The 24193-nt window shown below is 38.7% G+C and overlaps 1 protein-coding gene across 1 annotated transcript in view; it reads right to left on the bottom strand.

The window, feature by feature from the left end:
* Positions 1-19909, bottom strand: part of STK10 (serine/threonine kinase 10) — a 78545-nt gene extending 58636 nt beyond the window's left edge. Inside the window, exon 1 of the mRNA XM_015825755.1 lies at positions 19754-19909. Coding sequence (XP_015681241.1) covers positions 19754-19909 — 156 coding nt within the window. The remainder of the gene's footprint in view (positions 1-19753) is intronic.
* Positions 19910-24193: the final 4284 nt, after the last annotated feature.

The following is a 24193-nucleotide window of genomic DNA, read 5'->3' as shown; positions in this document are numbered from 1 at the left end:
ATTCCACCACTCTATGCTTCTTTTGAATATAAACAATCCATCTTCTCCATATTAATAAAAATTGTTCATTTGAATGATTCTTCAAATAAGCCGAGATCTTTGCCATCTCAGCAAGGTATGAAACTTTCAATCTCCAGTCTTCCATTGTAGGTAAAATTTTACTCTTCCAATTTTGAGCTATCAATAAGCGGGCAGCAGTATCTGTCTGTCTTAATGCAAATCTTTTTTACATTTTTATCTGTGCAATTTTTATATTTGTGATTTGTGATTAAATATTGAAAAAATAAAGTAATAATGAACTATTCTCTTCAATTGAAGGGGGCCAAGAAACCCAAACATGGGGCATCCATACATACTGTATATAAACATGTAACAACGGCAGGATAGAGTTACAACCAGGGCTTTTTTTTCTCATAGAACGCCCAGAACAGATTTCCGGCACTTTTTTTTGGATGGAACCTTGTAGGGTAGGCAAGGCAGGTTGTATGACATGTGTGAGTTCCGGCACCTTTTTTTTTTTTTTTAGAAAAAAAGCACTGGTTACAACATAGCTTCTCTTCAGAGTTCTCTTCCGTTCTGCCACCTTCCATAATACCCAAAGCCATTCCCTTTCACAGACAGTTTTCAGTCCTGGACACTTCCAAACACTAAGTATTAATTCTGTGTTCAGTAATCATGTTTCATCCTCACTGTTTGTTTTTCTATTTGTACAGAGTTTTGTATAAAGACCTCACATATTGTAGGATTTCTGAGTTTGTTCGTGGTACTTTGGTACCTACATAAATACTCATAGTCAAAGACTCGAGTATGCTACTAGTATAGAGATTAAAGATAATTCTTTTGTATTTTAATTTCGTTTGAAATGCAATAAAGTTTTGTAAAAAAAAAAGTAACTGTACATTTTTAGCAAATGTAAGAGAAAGGATGTCTGTGAGAATTTAGCTGCAAACTGCTCAGGATTTGCCTGCCACTCTAGCCCAACTCACCTTAGCAAAAGGCTGCCCAGTGAACTGAACAATTTGCTGAGCTGTTATTAACAAACTTTCACTTGTAAGAAACTGTGTGCCTCTTGTAAGAGCTGTGGCTCCCTCGTTTCTGTGGTTTACATAGTTTGCTTTCAGAGAACTCCTAGAAAAAGCTTTCTTTGAGACTAAACTTGGTGGAAATCATCCACAACATAAGAATGTAACATAAGGGTGGGAGAGGAAGCCTTATACTGTGTATAAGGCATACATGTCTGTATGCGATATGATTTGGCTCCTCCAGGTTAAATCTGAACTCAGAAAGTGATGCAAAATTTCAGCTTATTGAAATGATCTAATAAATTACCCACATGATTAAATTTGATAGTCACTCTGGCCAGATATGACTACATTTTTTGTGCCAAGTAGAAATGCATTATATTGATCACTTGTTGTCTGCAAACTCAGTCATTTGCACATAAAATAAGACACTGACACGAATGTGTTTTCAAAATCTATTTGCTCAATATGCCATCTTTACAAAGAGGCTATTCTGATTTTCCATTTGTGAATGGTAAATTACTGACATATCAAGAGACAGAGATATGAGTTGGGTAAGAAACATGAGTCTTTAAGTAGTGTCTTTCATCTCTAGGTTCTTTTGAATGACATCCTGCCCTCTCAGCCAGTGTGGCAAATGTTCAGATATAACGGCAATTGAGAATCAACCTGGTAAGAAGTTAGCTGGGGATTTTCAAGGTCAGGTTCATCCAAAGAATACAATGGGTAGCCTTGGATCAATCACTGTCAACCCCACCAACCTCACAACATAACTGATTTGGGGAAAAATGTAGAAGAGAATGCTATTTGTATAACCTTGAGTTCAAGGAAGAAAACCAAAATATAAATCAAATAAAATAAGTTGGTTATCACTTGTGACTCAAAGCCAGGAATTACTGCCTTGAACTGAGCGGAGTTCAGAGCTAGAGATACAAAATTTTCTTTTCTCATTTGTTTCCTGAATTGAAATAGTCATTTTCATATTATTCTTTACTCATTCAAATTATCTTTGCTGCAATAACATGCATTGTGGATAGTTCTGCTTATTCCTAACATTTACTCATAAAATTAGCAAATTTAGTACATTCATTAAATGTCAGTATATGATTTGTTTATAACTTGAATTATACACACATACACACACAAACACACATGAAGCAATTGGTAATACAGGTAAAGGCCCTCTAAAAATACAGGATCTCTTAATTCTGTAGTAAGGTAAGTCTGCAAAAATAAATTTAGAACTGAAAAAAATATCAGTATGATAATAAAATGGAGCTATGTTTTCTCAGCTTAAGACTCTTCTACATGTTCACGTTTTTAGAAAAAATAGTTGAAGAAAACAGGAGAAAAACAGGAAGAGTCATTGCATAAAAGGTTTTCCTTTAGAGCAATATGCATAACTACCAACAGCTTCTGCTTCTTCAAAACTTATTGTTTTATCTACTAATAGACTCATAATTCTAAAATCTGAAGGTCTGACCAGGCTAAGGCAAATTTCTGTATTCTTTCACACATTTCTGGGTACAAGAATTATGTTGCTCATATACTCTAAATGGTATTACATATTACTGAACAATATTTGGGAGGAGTTAAAAAAGGGCATATTTTTCCTTGGAGATATTAGAGGCATTGAAGGTTGTACCACAAGTGCAAGTGCACAAAATTTCTCTCAACAATAAGTTGTGTCCAATAATTTAAATAACCTTAAATGGGGGGTGCGAAGGTACAGAGTTAAAAAAATAAGGTATCAGTGTTATCACAGGAAGTGAATTCACAGCCAGGTGAGAAGTGAAAGTAAATTCAAAGCAGCCATGTAGAAAGTCTAGCTGCACCCTTGAGCACTGTGCCGATTGTAATAAATGTATACAATGCTGTGAAAACATTATACGGCATTTCCAAGGGAGGTGCTTCCCATCTCAACAAATACGGATAGGTAGGAAGTTTATATCCATTTCCTATCTAAGCCAGGAGGGCAAAATTGTTCCTCTGTTGCCAATATATTACTGAAAAATAATTTAAATAGCTATTTACATTCTGCTAAAGAGAATTTCTCTGAGGATGGGTTCCAGCGTGAGTCCGAAAGCTTGGAAGACTAAAACTCTGGTCCTGGGGACCGACCCAGATTGGATCCTGCAACATTATCCTGGGTCACGTATATTTGCCTTCATCTCTATTCCCACATGAACCTGACTTTAGATATCAACCGTGCCCAGTCTTTTGGTGCACCGGCCTCTTAGAGGCCAACTAACAGCACTGACTTTTTAAAATTTAGGAAACTACTAGAACTGCAAACACACTTCTGATTTCAGATAAAAACAATGAGGCTGCTTCATTTTTGGCTGCTTTTCTTTTCTGTATTATAGTCAGAACTGCTGGCCTATGTCCAGAAAGGACAATGAACTGGATTCCACAGCACTAGGGGGTAGGTGGGTAGGAATTAGCTTGTTTCACTATTAAAGAGAGGGGGGAAAATAAATCCAAATTGCCTGCCAAAATACTTTCTCCATTCCCACCCTACCTCTCTCTTTTTATATTTACACATATGCACAGAGACACACAGATGTTGCAACAGAAACAATTATACATTGAACAATAGCAGCGGAAATTACAAAATCCCTTTTGAGCTTTACTCAGTAACTAGAGTGGCCTTGCTGTTCATCTTTCAGAGGATGTGAAACAATGATTCAGGAAAACAAACTTGTACTTAGAACACTAATAGCTCTAGCAAGATGAGACCAAAATCCTATATTCACAATCTTCCAATATATTCTACACAATATTCTATTTTCCCCTCAACCCCCCCCCCCCAATTAAAAAGACTGACAAAAAAACTGGAATAGTAATTAGGAATTTTACATGACTGAGTAATTCTGAAGTACTGAATATGCCACTTATCTTTGGAAAATCACTCAAGTTTCTCTTTGTTTGTTATGTTATGCATAACTAGAGGACAAAACTAACATTAGGTCAGCAGCACAGTTTTTTCCAATGATCTTTCTCTTGGACTAAATCTCTACCAGCCCTAATGCAGTGCTACTTCTTAATATCATAATTCAGAATGGTGATATACACCATGGGAACACTTGGAATGAATAAAGCCAGAATTCCAATAATTTCACATTCTCTTAAATAAATCAAACTAAAGACTCTCAGGGCAATATGAAATATGATGGTTTCTGCCAAACAGTTTCCTCTGTATCAAAGTCACACAATATATTTATACATTATTAAAGTGAAACATAGATGTTCCTGGTGTGTGTGTTTTTTTCCACTTTGAAATGTTAAGTTGCATTTTTAAAGGGAGGGAGGCTTAAATAAAAACAAGGTATGAGCTTGCTCAGAGGTTTGGTGTCCACAGCAGATCAGGAGATGAAACATTCTTACTGTTTTTAATGGTCCTGTGTTGGTCATCTTTAACGCTCTATTTGTGCAGTCAGCTGGCAACGAAGACATAATGTTGAATACTGTTTCAATTATATAAATATGTAGCAATGTTTCAGGCTTTCTTGTTAAGGTCCTCAGTCAGATCTATGGCATTTTCAAATGCCACTATTTTGTGTTTATATACTTTACTACTGTGTTGGTCATCTTTAACACACTATTTATGCAGTCAGCTGGCAATAAAGAAATCATGTTGAATACTGTTTCAATTATATAAATATGTAGCAATGTTTCAGGGTTTCTTGTTAAGGTCCTCAGTCAGATCTATGGCATTTTCAAATGCCACTATTTTGTATTTATATACTTTACTACACAAAAACTTTCTAGACTTTCGTGGTGAAACGAAAACACTGAAAATTGTGAGCGGATGAAGAAAATGGTAACCATTATGATTAAATAATTATCAACAGCATTTTGAAAAACTTCAAATCCCTCTTGTTTTTTAAAAAGCAATTTTGTCCAACTGGTGCTTTAAACAGCGCTTGGTATCTCCCCACCGTTAAAAATAAAGCAACGCTTTATTCAAAAATCAATTCTTAGCCACATGCCTATTGTGAACAGCCTGGAAGATTAAGCAGCTTTTTCTTCCCTCCTCCTATCTTAAAGCTGCCAAAGTATTTTAACGGTTTAGCATTATGGAGAGCATTTTTCCACTTGATTTCAGAAACCTACAGATGTATTTGCAAATGAAGGAGGTGATTGCCAAATTACCACAAATATTGACCGCCTAATGCCCAATGAATTGTAAATCCCAACGGTTCCATTTTAAGAAAAGTATTGAAAGAGCCAACTTTCATATAAAATGAATGTGAACGGCTCTTACATTCCTAGCCAGCATAGCTATTACCAGGGGAGTTCTGATCATAACACATCTGGAGGGCATAATGTTGTTTGTTCATCAAATTTTATAGCTGCCCATATCACCATATCTATGGTGTATTTTTGAATGGCACACAACAATTGGATAGGTTGGTAAACATTGCCCTAGATCAGGGATCTTCAAACTTGGCCCTTTTATGACTTGTGGACTTCAACTCCCAGAATTCCTCAGCCAGCGTGCCTGGCAGAGGAATTCTGGGAGTTGAAGTTCACAAGTCATAAAAGGGCCAAGTTTGAAGACCCCTGCCCTAGATAGTAGTGCTTATCCCCAGCAACTCATCATGCTTCAACAGGATACTGACAATCTATACTAATTCTTTCAAAAAAGAAGTAAGATTGTAAATATGATTTGTTATTGGAGAGGGCACATCATGTAGTTTTCACACAACTAAAGATAAACATGAACATATTCATTTTTAGACTAGCTAAGGCTGGGGTCTCCAACCCTCCAGGCCTCAGCCCACTACTGGGTCGTGGCCTATTCACAACTGGGCCACATGAGCAGCGGGCTGGTATGTATGCATGCATGCAGTGACTTGCACGAGCGGTGGGCCAGTGCGCATATACATGCACGTGCAGCTCAACTTGTGCAAGTGAGTGTGCACTCATGTGCATGAGTGCTGGCCCGGCGCTCACACAAATTGAGTTGCGCATGCGTGCATGCACGCACCGGCCTGCCACTTGTGTGGCTATTCCCCTCTCCCCTTCCCACTAGGCCACCAAATCGCAAAGGTTGGGGACTGCTGAGCAAAGCCATTGCTATCAGTGTGAATGGGCAATATGTATTAGTAGTTTCTCACTAAGTATATTGATGGGCCTGCTCTGATCGAATCAGGGAAGAACGTCCATCTAACATTATACAAAACTTAAAATCATTATATCAGTTGTCAAGATTTCTGGTCCTGAACCTATGTCTACATAGATTTCCTTCCAGACTAGTCAGTAGTAACTGGTTCTCAAAATAGTCAATCGAATTCCGATTCAAAATAATGCCAATAAGAAATACGCACATTATGCAAGTAATTCTTAAATACATCAGACTTTGAAGAAACTTGCAGGGCATTGCCAGTCATTAAAGAGCCCAGCTTTTTGCAGGATTCTGAACAAGCTGAAAACTTCAAAATGTTCCACTTGTTAAAGTTATAAATCATGTGGCTCTTAAAGCAGGAGCATCAAATTTTTCAGAGTTGTGCAAAAGGATTGGCCTTTTTCATAGATAACTGGGAGGTGATTTTCTCACACATTCACAAAGTCTAAAGTGCATTTTCAGAATAATTTCAATGTGAGCACATCCCAAAGAGGCATGATTTCGAAGCAAAATTTATTTTGCATTTATGAGAATCAGTCTAAGTATACACTGGGGGAAATATCTATGGTGTATTTTTGAGGGTTGCTTAGTGATTCATAATTCTTTATCTTCTTCTTTGTCCTGGAGACCATATCATCTTATTGCTTGGGAAATGTAGACCAGTGGCAGGGAATTGCCTTGGCCATGATTTGATATTGTTCTTTATTTACAAGTATGGCACGATAGTATAAACAATACACGTAAGGAAAATTTAACCATGTTATAGTTTCCTGCTCAAGATTTTAGAATGTATTAGTTTGTCATTCATGAACTCACAATATGGGTTCAGTTTGGTTTGTATCAATAATTAAATATATGACCTGCAATAAAACTGCAATAAAGCACTTACTTGCTCCACCTTTGGTGTATATCTGAGTTTTCAATCTTAAAAGCTCAATTACTTAGAGCAGATAATATTGTGTTGCAAAACAGATTCCTACTCCTCCCTGTTTTTAAAAGTGTCCTGACTGTTCCAACAGCTTCATTAGGTATAAGATCACAATTTAACTTAGATATAAAGGGTTAAAACCTCCAACTTCCAATAGCAGTTGTCAAGTTTCTTCATTCTTTTGCTTAATAAACACAGAATGTTCTGACCCAGAACCAGATCATAACTCTGAATGTTTACATTTACAGTTGAAGCAGGCAGAGCGATTCCAAAGTTAAGGACTTTGTCAAGAACAATATGGAGACTATCACTAATAATTGAGAAAACCTGTATTTTTGTCACATGAAAAAAATCATGGGGTGGATGTGGAAAACTGCATAAGGTAAAATAATAGAAGGTATTGCAACCTAGCATTTTGATTGTAAAGAAACACATTTTAGTAGGTATCGGCTTCTTGGTTATATGGAGCAATTTGCCCACCTAGCAGTAACTGAAAATGAAGTGCAAGAACACAGAGGTGGTACATACATTGCCCAGGAAAAGAAAGGTCACTTATAAAAATTTCTTGGTAGATCCCAAAGGATATATCAGAATAGGAGCATTCAGAAGAAGGCAGCCCTAATACGGAATGGCAGCCAAATATTCTCCTGTTGATATGTCAATCAGAATGTGTTCTGGTGAGGAACAGAAACTGTCCGTTAGTGGAAAGAGGAAAAAGGAAGAGTTGCAATCCAACTGAATTGCCCAAGGTGGAAGACTTGTCTAGATGCCAGTAAAAAAAGAAAGAATATTAAAAAATGCAGAAGTACTAAAGTTGGATTGCACAAGAATCCAGGTGCATGGTCAAAACACATTCTTCCCCCTCCCTTCTACCCATGCCTTCCTTCTGAATTGTCACATGATTTATAGTACATCTGTCAAGGAAGGAAGCTCTGGTTAAAAAGATTCTTCCTAAAATGCCAAAGGCAAGACGCACATGAGGAGGTTAAAATATATAAACTTACAGCTCATACTGCCATTGAGGCTTTGCTTATGACTATTCGCAGTTGCACATCGAACGTAGTAAAGACATTTTTTTATTTATCCATATTTGGAATAATGGAAACAACTTTCATTTTTGATATTTTTACTCCCCATAATTTTTCCACATGTGCATGCATTTTGAAAAAGCCAGGGTTGGACTGGTAGGCATCTGGTTATGTAAAACAAACTTGAAGACAAAGCGAAGAAAGCTTGCATATATGCCATGTTGTGTATTATATGCATGTCACTATACATAAACAAATTCACATGTTTATATATTTAACTGTTCTGAATTTGAACTCCAGTAAACATGCTTGCTCTTTTCTCATATATTGCAATGGCTGAAAAAGAAACAAAAGACTGTTCTGTGTAACTTGCTTGCTTCTTCCATCTTTATTACAGTTATGTTGCAAAGACATCAGGATGATTAATTGCTTTCTAAGTAATTCACTGCGTCCTGTTTGAATCACTGATGTTTTAGGATATTATTACTGATACTATATAAAGGTTTTACTATTAGTTCCATATCTGGTTCTCCTTGTTAAGTCAATGTGGGTGCTGTTTTTATTATTCAATATTTAGGAGACAAATAGCCTGATCAATAATAATTCAGAAAGGGAGCACATCAAATTAGAAGAAAAAAGTCCAGTTTATACATTACTTATTACATATTACAAAAAAATTGAGCCATGGTGGCACAGTGGTTAGAATGCAGTATTGCAGGCTAACTCTGTCAACTGCCAGTTCGATCCTGGCTGACTTAAGGTTGACTCACCCTTCCATCCTTCTGTGGTCAGTAAAATGAGGACCCATATTGTTAGGGGCAATATGATGACTCTGTAAACCACTTAGAGAGTTCTGTAAAGCACTATAAAGTGGTATATAAGTCTACGTGCTATTGCTATTGCTATACTATGATAGATCTTAACCAGGCGGGGAAATATAACCTACATTTTTCCTCAGAATATAGATAATAATGCATTCATAGATAAACTCGAATACAATGGTATTCATCTCTTGTTATTATTATATTTATTTATAGTACAAGATCAATATAAAAATATAACAATACAATCAGGAAAGCCTGAAACAATAAATTGTGTGAAAGAGGCACCAGATGACTTTTACAATCCCTGGCTGTTTTTAGAAAGTTGGCAACCCTTTTGGCTGAAGTTTGGTCTCATAGCAGGAAAGCAGTGACCTCCTGCTCAGAAGAACAATTAAGATTTCTAACCATTGGGCTTCCCTCCAATTGGCCTCTGGGAATAGTCCAAGGAGGGGTGATCAGAACTCTGGTTTTATCTGCCTGAAGATCTAGATCTTAAATCTTCCACTTGTGATTAGCTGTGGTTTTTTCAGGCCAAGAGGCAACTAATGTAGGGAAGGAAGGTCAAAAATAGGTCAGATCAAGGCTTAAACCAGAGTAGAACACTCTTACAAGTCACTGCAAGAACGGAACTGTGTAAATAACCACTCCATTTAATTGTAAATGTACATGTTTAGTTGTTAGAATTGTACTTTTCTTCCAGAAATAAATGAGAAGTAACCAGAACATTGAGTTCAATTGTCTTTGTGTTTAGCCAGCTACCTTCCTTTTGCTGAATGTCTGTGGAGAGTCTCAATCATCCAGGTTATAGTGGTCTCAAATATGCTTTTTTTCTTCAAAAGGCAACTGGACTGTTTTTTCCTTGAAGAAGAAGAAAATGTTTTGCTTCTCATCCAAGAAATTTAATCAGTTCTGATAGTAGGGGAAGGGAAGGATAGGTACTGACAGTTAAGACTGGATAGTGGGAGGAGGGAAATGGAAAGATTATATTTCTTTGTAGTCATCTGGTCCTCCGCACTCTCTGAGAGCCATTGAGGCCACTTGGGAGTTTACCTGTGCCCTCAGGGCTACTTGAATCAGGGTGCAAATGGTTGTGGAATCTTCTAGGAACTCCCCGTAAGCACTGCATTATAAACTGGAGATAGGTGGTATCTTATTACTCCCCCTCTCCCAAAGTGGCCTCAACAGCTCAGAGAGCGAGTGCTAATGACCAGATGACTGCAAAGAAATACAATCCTTCCATCCCCCCCTCCATCCTCTCAGAACCTATCCTTCCAAGCCCCTATCATCCAGTCTCAACTGTCAGTACCTAGCCTTCCATTCCCGCCCCCCTCCCTGCCATCAGAACTGATGAAGCTTCTTGGATGAGAAGCAAAACATTTTCTTCTTCTTCAAGGAAAAAACAGTCCAGTTGCCTTTTGAAGAAAAAAACACCTTTGAGTTTCCTCTTGCTGATTTAGACGAATGGACATGTTTTGACTATTGCTAAATCATAAGAAGAGTAGAATTAGAAGTCCGTCTAAATGTGCTCCGGACCCAAGATTATCGTTGGGCCTCCAAACACAATCTTGAGCAACAGGAGAAGCTACAAACCAGAACTGCTTCTGACAAATCAGCTGCAGTGCACTATCAAGGAAGCACTTTAAGTAAAATTATCAAGGGAAGGGGATAGAATTTCTAGTCTCCAGCTCTCCCCACTGGAATGATGTTTCTTGCCTTGACTGAATTACCATTTATCTGGTTTGCTTTGCTGTTGCTTTGTTGGGAGAAGAAACACTGTGAAGTGTAGGCTGTCCATTCACTTCAAGGATTGCTGGGATAAAATCAGATCAAATCAAATCCCTTTATTATAGTCTTTGACCAGCATTTACAGTACTGTAAAAAGAGAAATAGTTTGGTATAACAATTTGTTATTGAGGAAAATATGATAGGACAGTTAAATGACAAATCTAATTAAAGGTTAAGAAAGCAACACATAGAGGGATCTGTGACCTGCTCCATACACTACATCATTAGACCTAATAGTAAGTTGCTGTCGTGGTAAGTTTTATGACTAAATCCTTCCAAATACCACAAAGTTCCTAATTACAAAATGTTAATGAAGTGTTCTGGTTTTGCTTTTTCTCCAGTGGGCTGTAGGGAAGTTTCGATACGACAAATACTGAGTTTACCTTCCACTTTTATGTATTTGATTAATACTCTGATTTTCTTTAGAAGCTCAAGGTGGCTTCCATTGAAATATGTGATTTACCCATACATAGTAGATCAAGGCAGACTGGGCTGACAAACAATAACTAGCCCAAAGCTGAAATTCCATGGTTGAAGATGGATTTCAACTTGGATCCCTCAGTCCCAATCCAGCATCTTAAAAGCACACTAACTCTCAGTCTGAAGATGAACAACCTAGGAAAGCTGTAACACACAATTGTGCTGCACCACACATATGTAGATTAGCACAACCTACCAATATAAAGTTTACTCCCAGCACAGGATGGATTCATTTGTTTACTATGCATGATCTTGCAAGCCATTTGAGCTCCATCCAGCCTCCATGCTAGCCTGACAGGTTTGTGAAGTCACCAGGAGTCAATCTGAAGACTTCATCTATTTAAAGTTGGGTAGTAGGACTTCCTGGAGAGTAGGAGGGATGGTAGTGAGCATCCTAGATTATTGGAGCATCACATTGACTTCTAATAAATAGCAATGACAGGCAGTGCTCACCATGGCAGTCATCTTGTAAATGAATATGCCCTCCTGGCAGCAATTTTATGAAAATGTCCATGTCCTCAAAGTTCTAAATATGTCCATTGGTTCAGAAGATTAATGAATTAGTGCAGAGGCCAGGCAGACTAGGTATGATTCCTAGAAACAGTCACAGGCAACTTTTCTTTATGAACCAAATTGACTCATAGAGATTGCATCCAATCTGCATTTTTGGCAGTCTTATGAAAGCTATTTGCCATTGCCTTTTCCTAGGACTGTTTTTGACTCCCCCCGTCTTATATGGACCATCAGTCATAAAGGCAGCAATTTCATGGTTCTAGCAGCATACTTTGGTGTTATAGCCCCAAGGAGACTTCTAGTAGGACAGCTGCAACTTGCTTCATTATCTACAGTAGATCCAATTGCCAGCAAATTTTCCTCAACTGTATAATATCTACATTTCTGATCTGTAAACATGTTGTCTTCCTTTTGTTGTTCGGAGCTAGAAAATATCCAGGAGTATAATTAAAGAAAACATGGTTTGGCAAAATGTTTTCTTTCCCCAGTCCTGCAAAAACAAGATGCTCAGAATTAAAGCCATGTTTTGCTTAATAGAACACAGGATATATCTGGATGTTAGCAGTCTTTTCCCCAGGAACTGCAAAGAAAATATGTGTCTATTTAGATTTCTGGGAGGAGGGGGTGAAGACTTAGAGGCATTCCCTCTCCCTCTGTTGACAGCATGGTTAAAAAAAAAAGTGGAGGAGGGAATGACTTTAACAATTATTAACACTTCCTAAGATCTAGTTAAAGTTTCTGGAATTTATATCTTCCTTGTTGCAATTATGTCCGGCTCCATTAATGAAATACTGAAATGCATAGTCTGCCGTGCTTTTGTTACTTCTGGCATTCGCAATAATGTGTTTCTTAGTCCATTCAAACAATCCAGCAAAAGGAAATGTTATTCATAATATAAAATTCTATTCTTTGATGAATAATTCTTAATTATAATTGTTACATTTGGAAGCAACCAAATTCCTATTTGGTTAATTCCAGGAAACATAGCATGAATATACTTTATTTACTCAAACATAAAGTGACACCACAGCCAAGATGCTGTTTTCAGAAAAGGGGAGGTTCAGAGAAGAGAAAGGAAAAGCTGCAGTCTCCTTACAGGAAAAAGATCAGGAGCTTCTCAAAAAGCAGAATTATGAAATACTTGGATTAGCATCTCAGCTGTTTGAATGACAAGGATAATTCTGTGTTCAATGCCGAATGCAAATAGCAAATACAAATAAAATTACAGCAAGACAACAGCCGTCTGAAATTGAAAGTTAGAGGATTTCTAAAACTGAGTGAAATATTAGCAGAACAGAGTTTTAAAACGCCTCTCAGCTGTGCATACAAGACCAAAAAAGAATAAAAAAGGAAAATAATCAGCAGGAAGTTACTTCAGTGCATTGTTTATTGGAGGAACTGAAAGTCACACAGATCACTGTGTTGAAAACACATCCTGTCCCCTATCCTGCTATAGTCAGATTATCAAGGGCGTTGGTGTCCTCACCGATATCACTGTGCCCCAGAGCCAAGCAATTCACCAGAGACACAGATGGTGCACAATTATTCTCCCTCTCACACACCTTTTTCATGGGACATGTTAATGTTCAAAATGCTTAAAATACTGTGGGAGTTTAGCCTGGTTTGGAATCAAACTGTGGTGGCCTACAACATAATTGTGCGATCCTTGAATAAGTTTTCTTCTGCTACATGTTCTCAAATTTGTTGCAATTTAACAGATTGTCTGCAGTTTACATGAGTGGTCAATTTTATTTGGAGATTTTAATCCGAGCATCTGTTCCTTGGAAGGAGAATTTTGAGAGCTGAACAAGCTGCTCAAGCATTCAAGTGGCCAAGAATATATATATTTTTTAATTCTGCTGAATTTAACCTTCATAATCCATCTTTCCCTTGCCTGTTCACATGGTTCCACAAACCGAAGACTAAAAGTTATGTCCATCTTCTTTATGTTTCAGGACATTTATTGGTGGTAGAAGGAAAAAAATGGGCAGCTATTAATAGCATCATTTTTTTTGCTGCAGATTCTGCCAATTTAGTATATTCCATATATGCCAAGAAACTCTCAGAATTCCTAATCAGTATGATTGCTAGGAATGCTGGTGACAAATTTTGACAAGTATAATCTAATATGTCAAGTGTTCCTGCAACATCTAGTTCAATTTATTTTGACCTTTGCTGGACATTTTTTTCCTACCAATAGCAATTACTAATGCAGAATGAGGGACAGGAAAATGAAAAGAATAGTAGAGTCAAAACATAGAATTTTTTTTCGCTTAATAATAAGGAAGAACCTGACTCCAAATTGATACTTTCAATAATCTAGAAAAAACACACACACACTTCCAACTTATTTCAAACTACAAGCCAAATGTTTAAAACCAACATCAGCTAACCCAAGTAAAGCAAGATCCCCAAAAGTGATTTAAAGCATCTTCTAGAGTCATCCAACCATTACTATTATAAAAATATCAGTACTGTAATGAAGACAGATTTTACATTGTCTATTTTTTGTATGTATGTCTTCAAGACACTTTTTTTTGGCTCCTGGCAACTGCCTGGACATTTCCATGTAGTTTTCCTAGCAAGATTTCAGAATTGGTTTGCCATTGTCTGCTTCTTAGGGCTGAGAGAGTGACTGGCCCAAGGCCACCCAGCTGGCTTTTTTGCCTAAGGGAGGGGGACTAGAACTCACAGTCTCCTGGTTTCTAGTTTGATGCCTTAGCTACTACACCAAACTGGGTCTCTCAATAATAACTAGGTGATATTAAAGGATAGTATTGATCACTAATGACAATCCTGCCTATGGGAAAAATAATAGAGGAATACAAATTTGTTTATTAGTTCATTAGAATTCTAGCCAGTGGAAGGCAAAGGATGCAAAAAAAATCTAATACCACAAATAGGCAGTATACACTTTTTATTTTAAATACTGTTTTAACAACAAAGACTGTTTAAAATGATGTTATAGGCATCTAAGTATTCTGCAAGTCTTAGACATCCTCTAACTGTAATATATCTTGCAATCCTGCCTACTGAAGTAAGATGTACAGAACTATGAAACATAAATTCCTTGGAAGACTGTGCCATCACAGAATTTTGAGCTGATTTTGGATTGAATTAACAAAAGTACTGTAGATGGAAAAATCATTTCTTTTATAATCCTTACAATAAATTTTCCTCAAATGTATCTTTGTGGATATCTTCATTACATTGCATATATCAGTGATGACGAACCTTTCAGAGACCGAGTGCCCAAACTGCAACCCAAAACCCACTTATGTATCTTCGGTGGGTGTGGCTTCGGTGGTAATGGCAGACTGGGTGGGACTAAAAAGTTCAATCAATCAATTCCAACTTTGTGAGATCTTTTTTTTTCCCCCGCAAGAAGTTGAAATTGATTGATTGAACCTTTTTTTTTAGGTGGCGGAGGCCTAAAACGAAAAGGTTTTATAAAACCCAGCTGAAGGCCTAAGACTGGGGCGATGGTGCACGTGCCCACAGAGAGGGGTCTGCGTGCCACCTGTGGCACGTGTGCCATAGGTTCGCCACCATGGGCCTATATGATAACCAAGTTGCAGAAAACAAATTAATGCTCTAATTTCTTCTTCCTAGTCATTCCCTCCAAAATCACTTATCTCCCATTGATACTAATATCAGGAACCAAATATTGCTAGGAAAACAAAGACATGTTCTCTGCCTATCAGTTAGGTAGAAAGGAAATGGGAACAGGTTTCCCAAGGATTTTGTACAATACCAAGAATTGACTACTTCTAATCAAGAAACTCAATTTTTTAAGAGTCCTTTGATAGGGATCATATTAGCATGCATCTTGATAAGATCTGGTCCGGTGAAAGAAGAAATATTCATTAAATGGCATTCTACAGTGAACATTCTTTACTATCAAATTCTTCTCATTTCCCATTTAACAATAAGCACTTATTTTGTACTGTTTTGGCAGAATATATTTGCGAAATAAGATATGTGCTTCTTTGGATAAGTTTCCTCTTAATAGCCAGATAGGAGAAAGAGAATGAAGCTGGAAGCTCTCTTTGTAAGATAGATGAGTTGCAATTTCTAGGGCCAATATATCATTCTTTCTTTTTCTAGAAAGGATAATATTGTTTTCAGAAACTCAATGTGCATAGTCTAACATCTTCATTTTAAATCTACTGCATCCAGGCCCTATCAACTAGACCAGTGTTTCTCACTCCCTTCCCACCCACCCACCCCCATGGAATTCTAGCCTCAACATATTAATAGGGTGAGAAAAGCTGAACTAGATGGTAGTGGACCAACAATTTTCAATGCGTGTTTGGCAAATACCCCAAAAAGAGGGCAGGGTGAGGATCACATAACAGACAAGCAAATTTCCATTAGTTCAGCCATTTAGTTCTGAAGCTTCCCACAACACCACAGGCAGCCCAGACCAAACCAGTGCAATAACAAACCAGTCCAGGGTCCACACAAATACATTAATCCCAGACATGAAACCAAAGCCAGGTCTTAAGAGCTTTTTGGAACCCCAGGAGAAAGGACACTGTCCATGTCTTTGGTGGGATGTTGTCCAGAGGACAGTGGTCGTGACAGAGAAGACATGCTCCCTTGGTCCCATAAGACAACAATATTTAATAGAGGGGACCTGGAGCATATCTACTCTGCTGCAACATACTCGGCCGATAGAAAAAATTGGAGGTAGACAGTCTCTCAGATAAACAGGCACTATGCCATGAAGGTAATGACTGACAGCTTATACCGAACCCAACTGGTCATCAGTGTACTTCATATAGCAGCACTCACACATATCAAGAAGCACTTGTTACTGTTTGTGCCACTGCATTTTGTACCGGTTGTAGCTTCTAGTTGCTCTTCAAAGCCAGTCCCATGTTGAGCATATTGCAATCATCCAATTGTGAAGTGACCAGCATATGAGTAACTGCCTAAAAGATTTCCTGGTCAAGGAAGGGACACAAGTGGCACACAAGATCAACCTTTGAAAAGGGCCTCCCAGTCATAGATGCAATGGCTGCAAGTCCAGAAGGACCCCCAAGCTGTGCACCAGTCTGGAATGGAAAATATAAACTCATCCAAGACTAACAATGGAAATGTGGGAGTGGGGGAAGAGAAATAGCCACAGCCATTCAGTCTTGATAGGACTGAGTTGAAGTATGTTCTGCCCCTTGCATCTGAACAGCCTCCAGACATTGGGACAGCACATTGATAGCTTCACCTATGCAGCCCAGGATTGAAATATACAGTGGAATATCATCAACATACTAATGATTCTGAACAGATTGATGACCTGACCCATGGTTTCATCTAGATGTCAGAAACAGGAGAAGGAAGAGAGCTTCAAGCTCTGAGGTACCCTGCAAATGAATGGCTGTGGATGTGACTTCTCTCTCCCCAGTCAACTACTGATCAGGCTCCTGCTTCAAAGCTCTTTTATCATCCAGTGCATTGACAGGTTCTGGAGTGGTCCAGAACTTATTTTATCTTTTCTGGAATAAATTAGGTTTGCCGTGTTGCTCCTATTCTATTGTGAAAGGCAAAGATGCCATTCATATCAGATAATTCGAGGAATAACGAAACCAGATCTGACCAATAATACCATAAGACACCCAGTAGAGCCTACAACCTTTGGCACGCCATATCCTAATTCTTGAATTGCCCCAAAAGTGGTCTTGACTGAACTGTAAAAAGATTCAAGTGGCAACTCTCCAAATTTCCGTGTATTTCCATTGAAAAGTTTGTACATACAAGAAATTATAGGCCTCAAAAAACATTACTCCTTAGATTCCTCATCTGTCTACTAGTTTGCTATCTCTTTTATAGCTAGATGCTTTATATTTTCAGAATCAGAGCAAGTAGCTTTATGATACAAATTGTTTGAAACTAGCCTTTTCAACGAACACATCTATTGATAATTATATCAGTTATGATTACAGCTTATAATACTTCCAATTAGCTGTACCATCATTTCAGATATCGGAAGACTTTCTTTGCCTCCACTAATCAAACAAGCTCAATCCTTTTTCTTTATCTTATTATTTATCACTTATCATTTATCAAACTCCTGATCTGCCTCTTTGATGGAGGATGGAAGCTAACAACTCCCATCCTAATGAGCCTTCTCAACTCATTCTTTTGCACTTCTAGTAGCAATGTGAATTCTTATAATGTAGCTAGAACATATATCAATCGTGAGTTCAGAGAGCATCCATTTCAAATATTCTGAGCAGATATATATGGGAGAAGAATACTTAGCCCTGCAGGGATTATTGCTTTCAGCTGTTTTCAAGTCTCTTCCTTTGCCTACTGTTTAAGAATTTGATGTCAGTATAATATCTATGCAGAAATCATGTCCAATTCTCAGTTATTATTTTCCTAAAAATACTTAGAAGAAACTGAGCGTTTCCAAACCACATTAACCACGCAGCCACTTATTTTGTGTTGGGCACAATAAGTTCAGAAATCCAAACTACTTCTTTTCATTACTAAGCTGTAAAGGAGCCTTTTTGAGCCTTACTTTTACATCCCTTAGCTTGCTGCTCCAGTAATCCCTCAGGCAGTCTTTCCTTGGACAACGAGCCTTGCTATTTTCTTGGCAGTTTCCATCCATAATTATTCATTGGAATTGCACAGCTATATTAGAATACCCCAAAACATTTATATAGTGAAAATGGAAGATAATGTTAGATCCAACAAATGAAGACAATCAGAACGGAGGGAGAAGAAAAAAGGCTGTTAACTTTTCTCTCTTCCACAAACTTTCTTTTAAAATAGAAGTTTCTATTTCATACTTTTGGATGGGCCATGTGTGACTCCCCAGACATTTGCTGAGCTGCAACTTTAACCATCCCTCATAATTCATTAATAGTGGCTAGAGCGATGTAATAAAAGGGAACAAACCTTAATGTGGTTTGATTAGATATATGGGGCTCAAACTTATTTTGAGGCCTATGGTGCAAAAACAATCTAATAGAAAAGGGGAGACAGTTAACTATGAGTACAGAGAACAAAGCATTGAACTGAAAGGCTCTTCCAGATCTGGACAGTCTCCTTAATTTAAGATTACACTACATACTTATAACTCAGAAGACACAATCTTGATGCTTGATGCATAATTACACATGTCCCTGAATAAACAAAGTAAAGAATCATCCAGAAAGAGAATGCAAAATCTCCAATCCCATCTTCAGTTATTATAGTAAATCAGTCTTACTACAAATGTGGGGAAAGTACAAATTTATACATTCTCCCACAATCTAATATCACTTCTACAAAGAATAAAAAAAGATTGTAACTGTTACGAGAAATTTATCTTAGAATAACAGATTTGGTTGATACATTACACTAAGTCATAATGTGGTTTACTTCATTTAGGCACACTGCATTGTACGAACTCAGCCACTGTAATTTATAGACCAAAGTTTATTGCTGAGTGGCTTGTTATGGCTTGGAGTCATTTCCTCTGCCCTGAGTAGCTTGACAAGTGGCAGCCATAAGTTGACTAACTAAATAAAAAACAAAATACAATTACAATACGATATGGAGTGGGGGTATTTTCTAGACTTACCAAGGGAACCCCTAAATTTAATTAATTCATTAAAAACATTTATACAGCTTTATATAAAATATGTTATGAAATGTTACATAAAGTGTATCATTTATATATGATATAAATGTAAACTGTCCACACATCCAGCGAAGGGGGCAGCGCACACCTTTCCATTGTCAACCTGCTGGAACTGATCAGAAGTTCTTAAGTGGCATCTTAAGTCCATCATGCTTATCTTGCACTCCAGAAGAATAATCTTTTTTTATGTTTGATACAGTACCTGAAAAAGTCTTTGATATCTTACCGCTGAGCCCACCCACTTCCTTCGGATCCCCCGCTTCCCTCGGATCCCCCACTTCCCTCGGATCCCCCGCTTCCCTCGGATCCCCCACTTCCCTCGGATCCCCCGCTTCTCTGAACTTACTCCGAGTTGCCCGTGCGACCTCCCCCCCCCGCCCCATCCCGTCTTCATCTTCCTGCTCACCTTGTACACCTTGCCGAAGGCGCCGTCGCCCAGCTCTCCGACGATCTCCCAGACATCGTTGGGATCCAAGTCCCGGCGCACGTGCTCGTACTCTTTGGATCGCCGCTTCTCAAAGTTAGAGAGGCGCAAGATGCGCCGGAAATTAGCGAAGGCCATGGCAGCGCCCCGGCTTGAGCTTCGGGATCCTCACCATCGACGTGTCAGGAGAAAAGAAACCGAAAAGAAACGACTCTCTACAGGCAAAACCGACCAGGCTGGAAAGGGCTAATCTGCCGAAGCCTAACGACGGAAAGGAGAGCTTCCGAGGAAGCAGCCGAGCCAGTTCCCGCCCGGTCGGTGCTTTCACGGGGCTTCGGCTTCGGAGACAACCCAAAGGATGCTTCTCCGCCGGTTCCTCCGCCAAACGTGCGGGGGGGGGGCGCCCTCCACCCCCTGCTTGCCGGGCTATCTCAGGGCAGAGGAAAGTGGCTCCAACTGCAACCGGCAGCGCGCGAAATGAGCGCTCCGAGGTTAACCCCGAGGCAGCGGGAAAGGACCGAGCCAGCCAGCCGAGAACTTAAGACTTTGCGAGCGACGCTTCACCTGCTAAGTCGGACCGGGGCCAACCCCTCCCGGCCTCACTGGCGGGGCCCCGCCCCTCTCCGCCAGGACACCTTCCAGTTCCTGCGGCTCCGCCCCAGCACGCGTTCCGCTGAGCTGCTCCCCCGCGCGGGTCGCGTCAGAGCAGGGTGAGCCCGCCCCGTGTCTTCCTGCGCGGCCCGCCTTTCCGCGACCCCCTTCCACAGCCATTGCCCGCTCTTCTTCCTCCTCCTCCTCCTCCTCCGGTTGTGTGTGTGTGTGTGTGTGGACTTTGCGATTTCTTTAGCCCCCGACCTTGTTAAGTTTGGCGGGACAATAGCGTAGCCGGATAAATGGGGACCATGGAATACCCGGGTAGCCTCTTCCGCGTTCAAGATGCTTTTTCTTCCCATCAGAGCTGCTAAGCTAAAGAATTCGGGGAAGGATCTCAAGGTCCTCATTTAAAGAGCCGGGGCCCCTTGGGAGCGGCAAAGGGGAGAAGGGGACATTAATCATGTCTTTGAATGTGACTTTCTGAAAATTGTCAGGCTAAGTTGGGATAGAAACGGGTGAGTAAGACATGGTTTCCTGAATTGCTCAGAGAAAATAATGGTTGTCTAGGCTAGGGCAGCCCAAGTGCTTTAAATAACAGCACGTTTTTAAATGCCTGTCAATTAGTAAGACTATTGCCAAACTGTAGCGGATGCTCTCTCTGGCTTATAAAACTAGATTAGCAAGTTATACCGGTACAAACCCAGCTTGTGGTCCAGTTTGTGTGGCCAATGTAGGAAACTGGATCAAGCAAACCAGAATAAGCTTCAGCATGAGTAGTGTATATTGACAAGTAGTCACATAGCTAGTTCAGAATTGTTTAAACAGACGTGGTTCATCCATAAAGATGTCATAATGTAGCTTGCTGCCTATTTGTGTTAATGCAATATATGACTACTTTATTGGAAGTGCGCTGCATTTTAAGCCTTTCAAACTTGCAATAAAATTGTAACAAGTGAGATATCTTCTGTTATTGGCCAGTAATTCCACTGATGTGCTGACAAAATTGTAATAAAGATGGATTTATGTCCCCTTAATTGATAGCAACCTCTAGAATTTAAAGCATCTTTTTCTGCCCTTTTTATTACAATATATTGCTTTAAGTCTTGATATATTGGTTCAATACAAGGATATATATTAATATTTTTAATTTTATTTAGTAGTAATTATTTATTTCTCTAAATTCTCTAAATTAGTAATTAGTTGTAATTGTTTACTTCTCTAAATTAAACAATGGAATATTAAAGAGAAAAAACTATCAATATTAATTACAATTTAGGATGATAATGCTGCAAACATAACATTACACTATTTGGCTTTTTCATCTAAAAATGTACGTAACACTTTAAAAAAGAGAATGCTACAGACTGCAAAGTAATAAGTATATAATAAAGGTTTTGATCTTGAACTGATTACTTCATTATGTAATTACTTAATAATTTTGTGTGCATCTATGTGTGTGTATGCACACTATACTTAAAAGGGAAAAAAAGTGATTTTTTCCCCATTGCCGGCAATGGGGTGGGCGCGGTTTCGCCAGGACACATCTGGCCTGTGGGCTGGCAGTTTGACACCTCTGACTTAGAAGTCTCACTGTAAGTAATAGATATGCTTGTATTTGCCCTGCTGTGTGATGTTATGCACAGTATGGGAATCATTCTTAAACTTGGTTAAGTATATATATGCTGTTGTTTTTGCCTTTGCTGCATATTTTCCAAGTTTTAAGCTTCCAGTCAGATGTTGTCAGGAGCATCTTGACAGCATTATCCAGCCAATTATTGAAGTGAGAAAAGAGAATTGTTAGTTTGGCACAATGAAGGTTAGATGACACTGGAAGTTACTCTGAATGGCTGGTATGGAAATGCTCATAAGTGGGCCACTGGAGAAGAAGTGTCCAGTGTTGTCTAAGTTGACACAATCCCAGTGCTGCAGAAGGGTTAAATACTCAAGACTTCTGTGTAGCCAGTGTTGGTTGCTGCTGAGCTGAGTTTAGCTACTATGTGAATCCAGAATTACTGTGTTAATTTACTGAATCATGTTTCAATTATGGTACAGTATATGCTGTGAAAACATGGTCTAAGTCAGGGGTGTCAAACTGCTGGCCCACGGGCCGGATGCATCATAGCAAAACCGCACCCACCCCATTGCCGGCAATGGCAAAAAAGTCACGATATTCCACGACACGTCCTGGGACATTGCGAGTTTGACACCCCTGGTCTAAGTCTTTGTTATCCCAACCTGTCAGTTTACAGTCCCCATTATGACATCAGGAACTAATACAGACTTGTGGTATTGTTGCTTCCATTGATTTAGCAGCTTTGAGATAAGATTTATAAACTTATTTGCAGAACATAGGAAAGACAATGCTGCATTTATAATATAGGACAGAATGTGTGAGTGGAGAGTAGCACCTAGTCAACCAAGTATCCTTTTTGAAACGATGGAGCCAAAGTGTTATCTCATTATGTTGTCTTTTTTTAAAAAAAAAATATGAAGGAGACCCTTGCAAAGCACTCATTTCATGAGTCAGGCACTCATTTCATTTCCCCCCCCCCCACTCACTTTTGTTAAATAGACTCTAACATGATGCAGAAAGCTAAGCCTTCAAATTTATTGCTGTGTCATATTCCTTCTATAAGTGGGCCACGTTATGTCCCTATGTTTGGGCCTCTATTCCTGTAAATCTACCCAGCATGGTTAGTCATCACATAAGGGAGGGCATTCAGAAGTTATCTGTACAGTAGATATATTCTCAATATATGATCTGAGAGGGTCCTGTAAGCAGACCATGTCTTCAACATGTCTGATCAGAGTGCCAAAGTTCACAAGATATTCATGTGCTTTCTTGAATATTAACATCTTGTGAGCTTTGGCACTCTGATTCTATGAGATCCTTGTCTTGTGAAAACTGCCCCCCGAATTCTGTTTTGTCTTTCTTCCTGAATTTGGCAAAATTTTGGAGAAGAAAGTCAAATTTGGCTATCTCACAAGTTGAGGGTGAAGGTTCATTCTCCAAGCTTGTGGGTTGGTTTCCCAATGTTTCATTACCAGGCTAGATAACATCTTCAGCAGCGTTTTAAATGTTTTACCTAGCCTGGGCAACGAAATGTTTGGAAACCAACCCACAAGCTCGGAGAACGAAACTTCACCCTCATCCTATACCCGAGCTACAGATATTTGCCACTATTGCATAGCTCACAAGTTTTTCAGTATTTTAAAAAAAAAAAAAATTTCATTTTTAATCTTGCATCCAAATTTATCCATTGAAATATTTTAGCTATTTTTTTAAATAAGAAATGTTGATAAATATAATCTAGTAGAGACATCTAGAGGAACTATGTGGAATTTCAGAGCTCACTTATGTAGCAAATATGGTAGATGGAAAACAGAATAACAATCTTGTAACATCCTGATGATCATTCTTATTGTACAATAGTATAATAGAAAAATAGCAAAATTTAAGAAGTAGTTAAATCTGCAACCAGAAGATTCATAATAGCATTTCATTAGTAAATTTACTTACCTTTCAGCAATAAAAGACTGAAAACTGGACTGAATGTACATAAAATGAATGTTTGAGAAAGGTGAAGAGCGAGTGGCATGTCTGGAATTCATGCCAGCTAGGGAATTCTGGGAATTGAAGTCCACGCATCTTAAAGTTGCCAAGTTTGAAAAATACTGATTTAGCAGAATGCAAATGGTAAGTCTTGTTAGTCTCTCAAGGTCCTTAAGATATTATCAGCTCCCAATTTATCTGCCTTTTTTTTCTGGTCAGGAGGCCTACTTCCAAATAAATCCCATTCCATTTTTCCTTAGAAGGCCAATAGGGCC

This window comes from Protobothrops mucrosquamatus, unplaced genomic scaffold, assembly GCF_001527695.2.
Source record: "Protobothrops mucrosquamatus isolate PMUCROS unplaced genomic scaffold, P.Mucros_1.0 scaffold2792, whole genome shotgun sequence".
NCBI lineage: Eukaryota > Metazoa > Chordata > Lepidosauria > Squamata > Viperidae > Protobothrops > Protobothrops mucrosquamatus.
The sequence above is the reverse complement of the archived record's forward strand: the minus strand, read 5'-3'. Positions and strand labels throughout refer to the sequence as shown.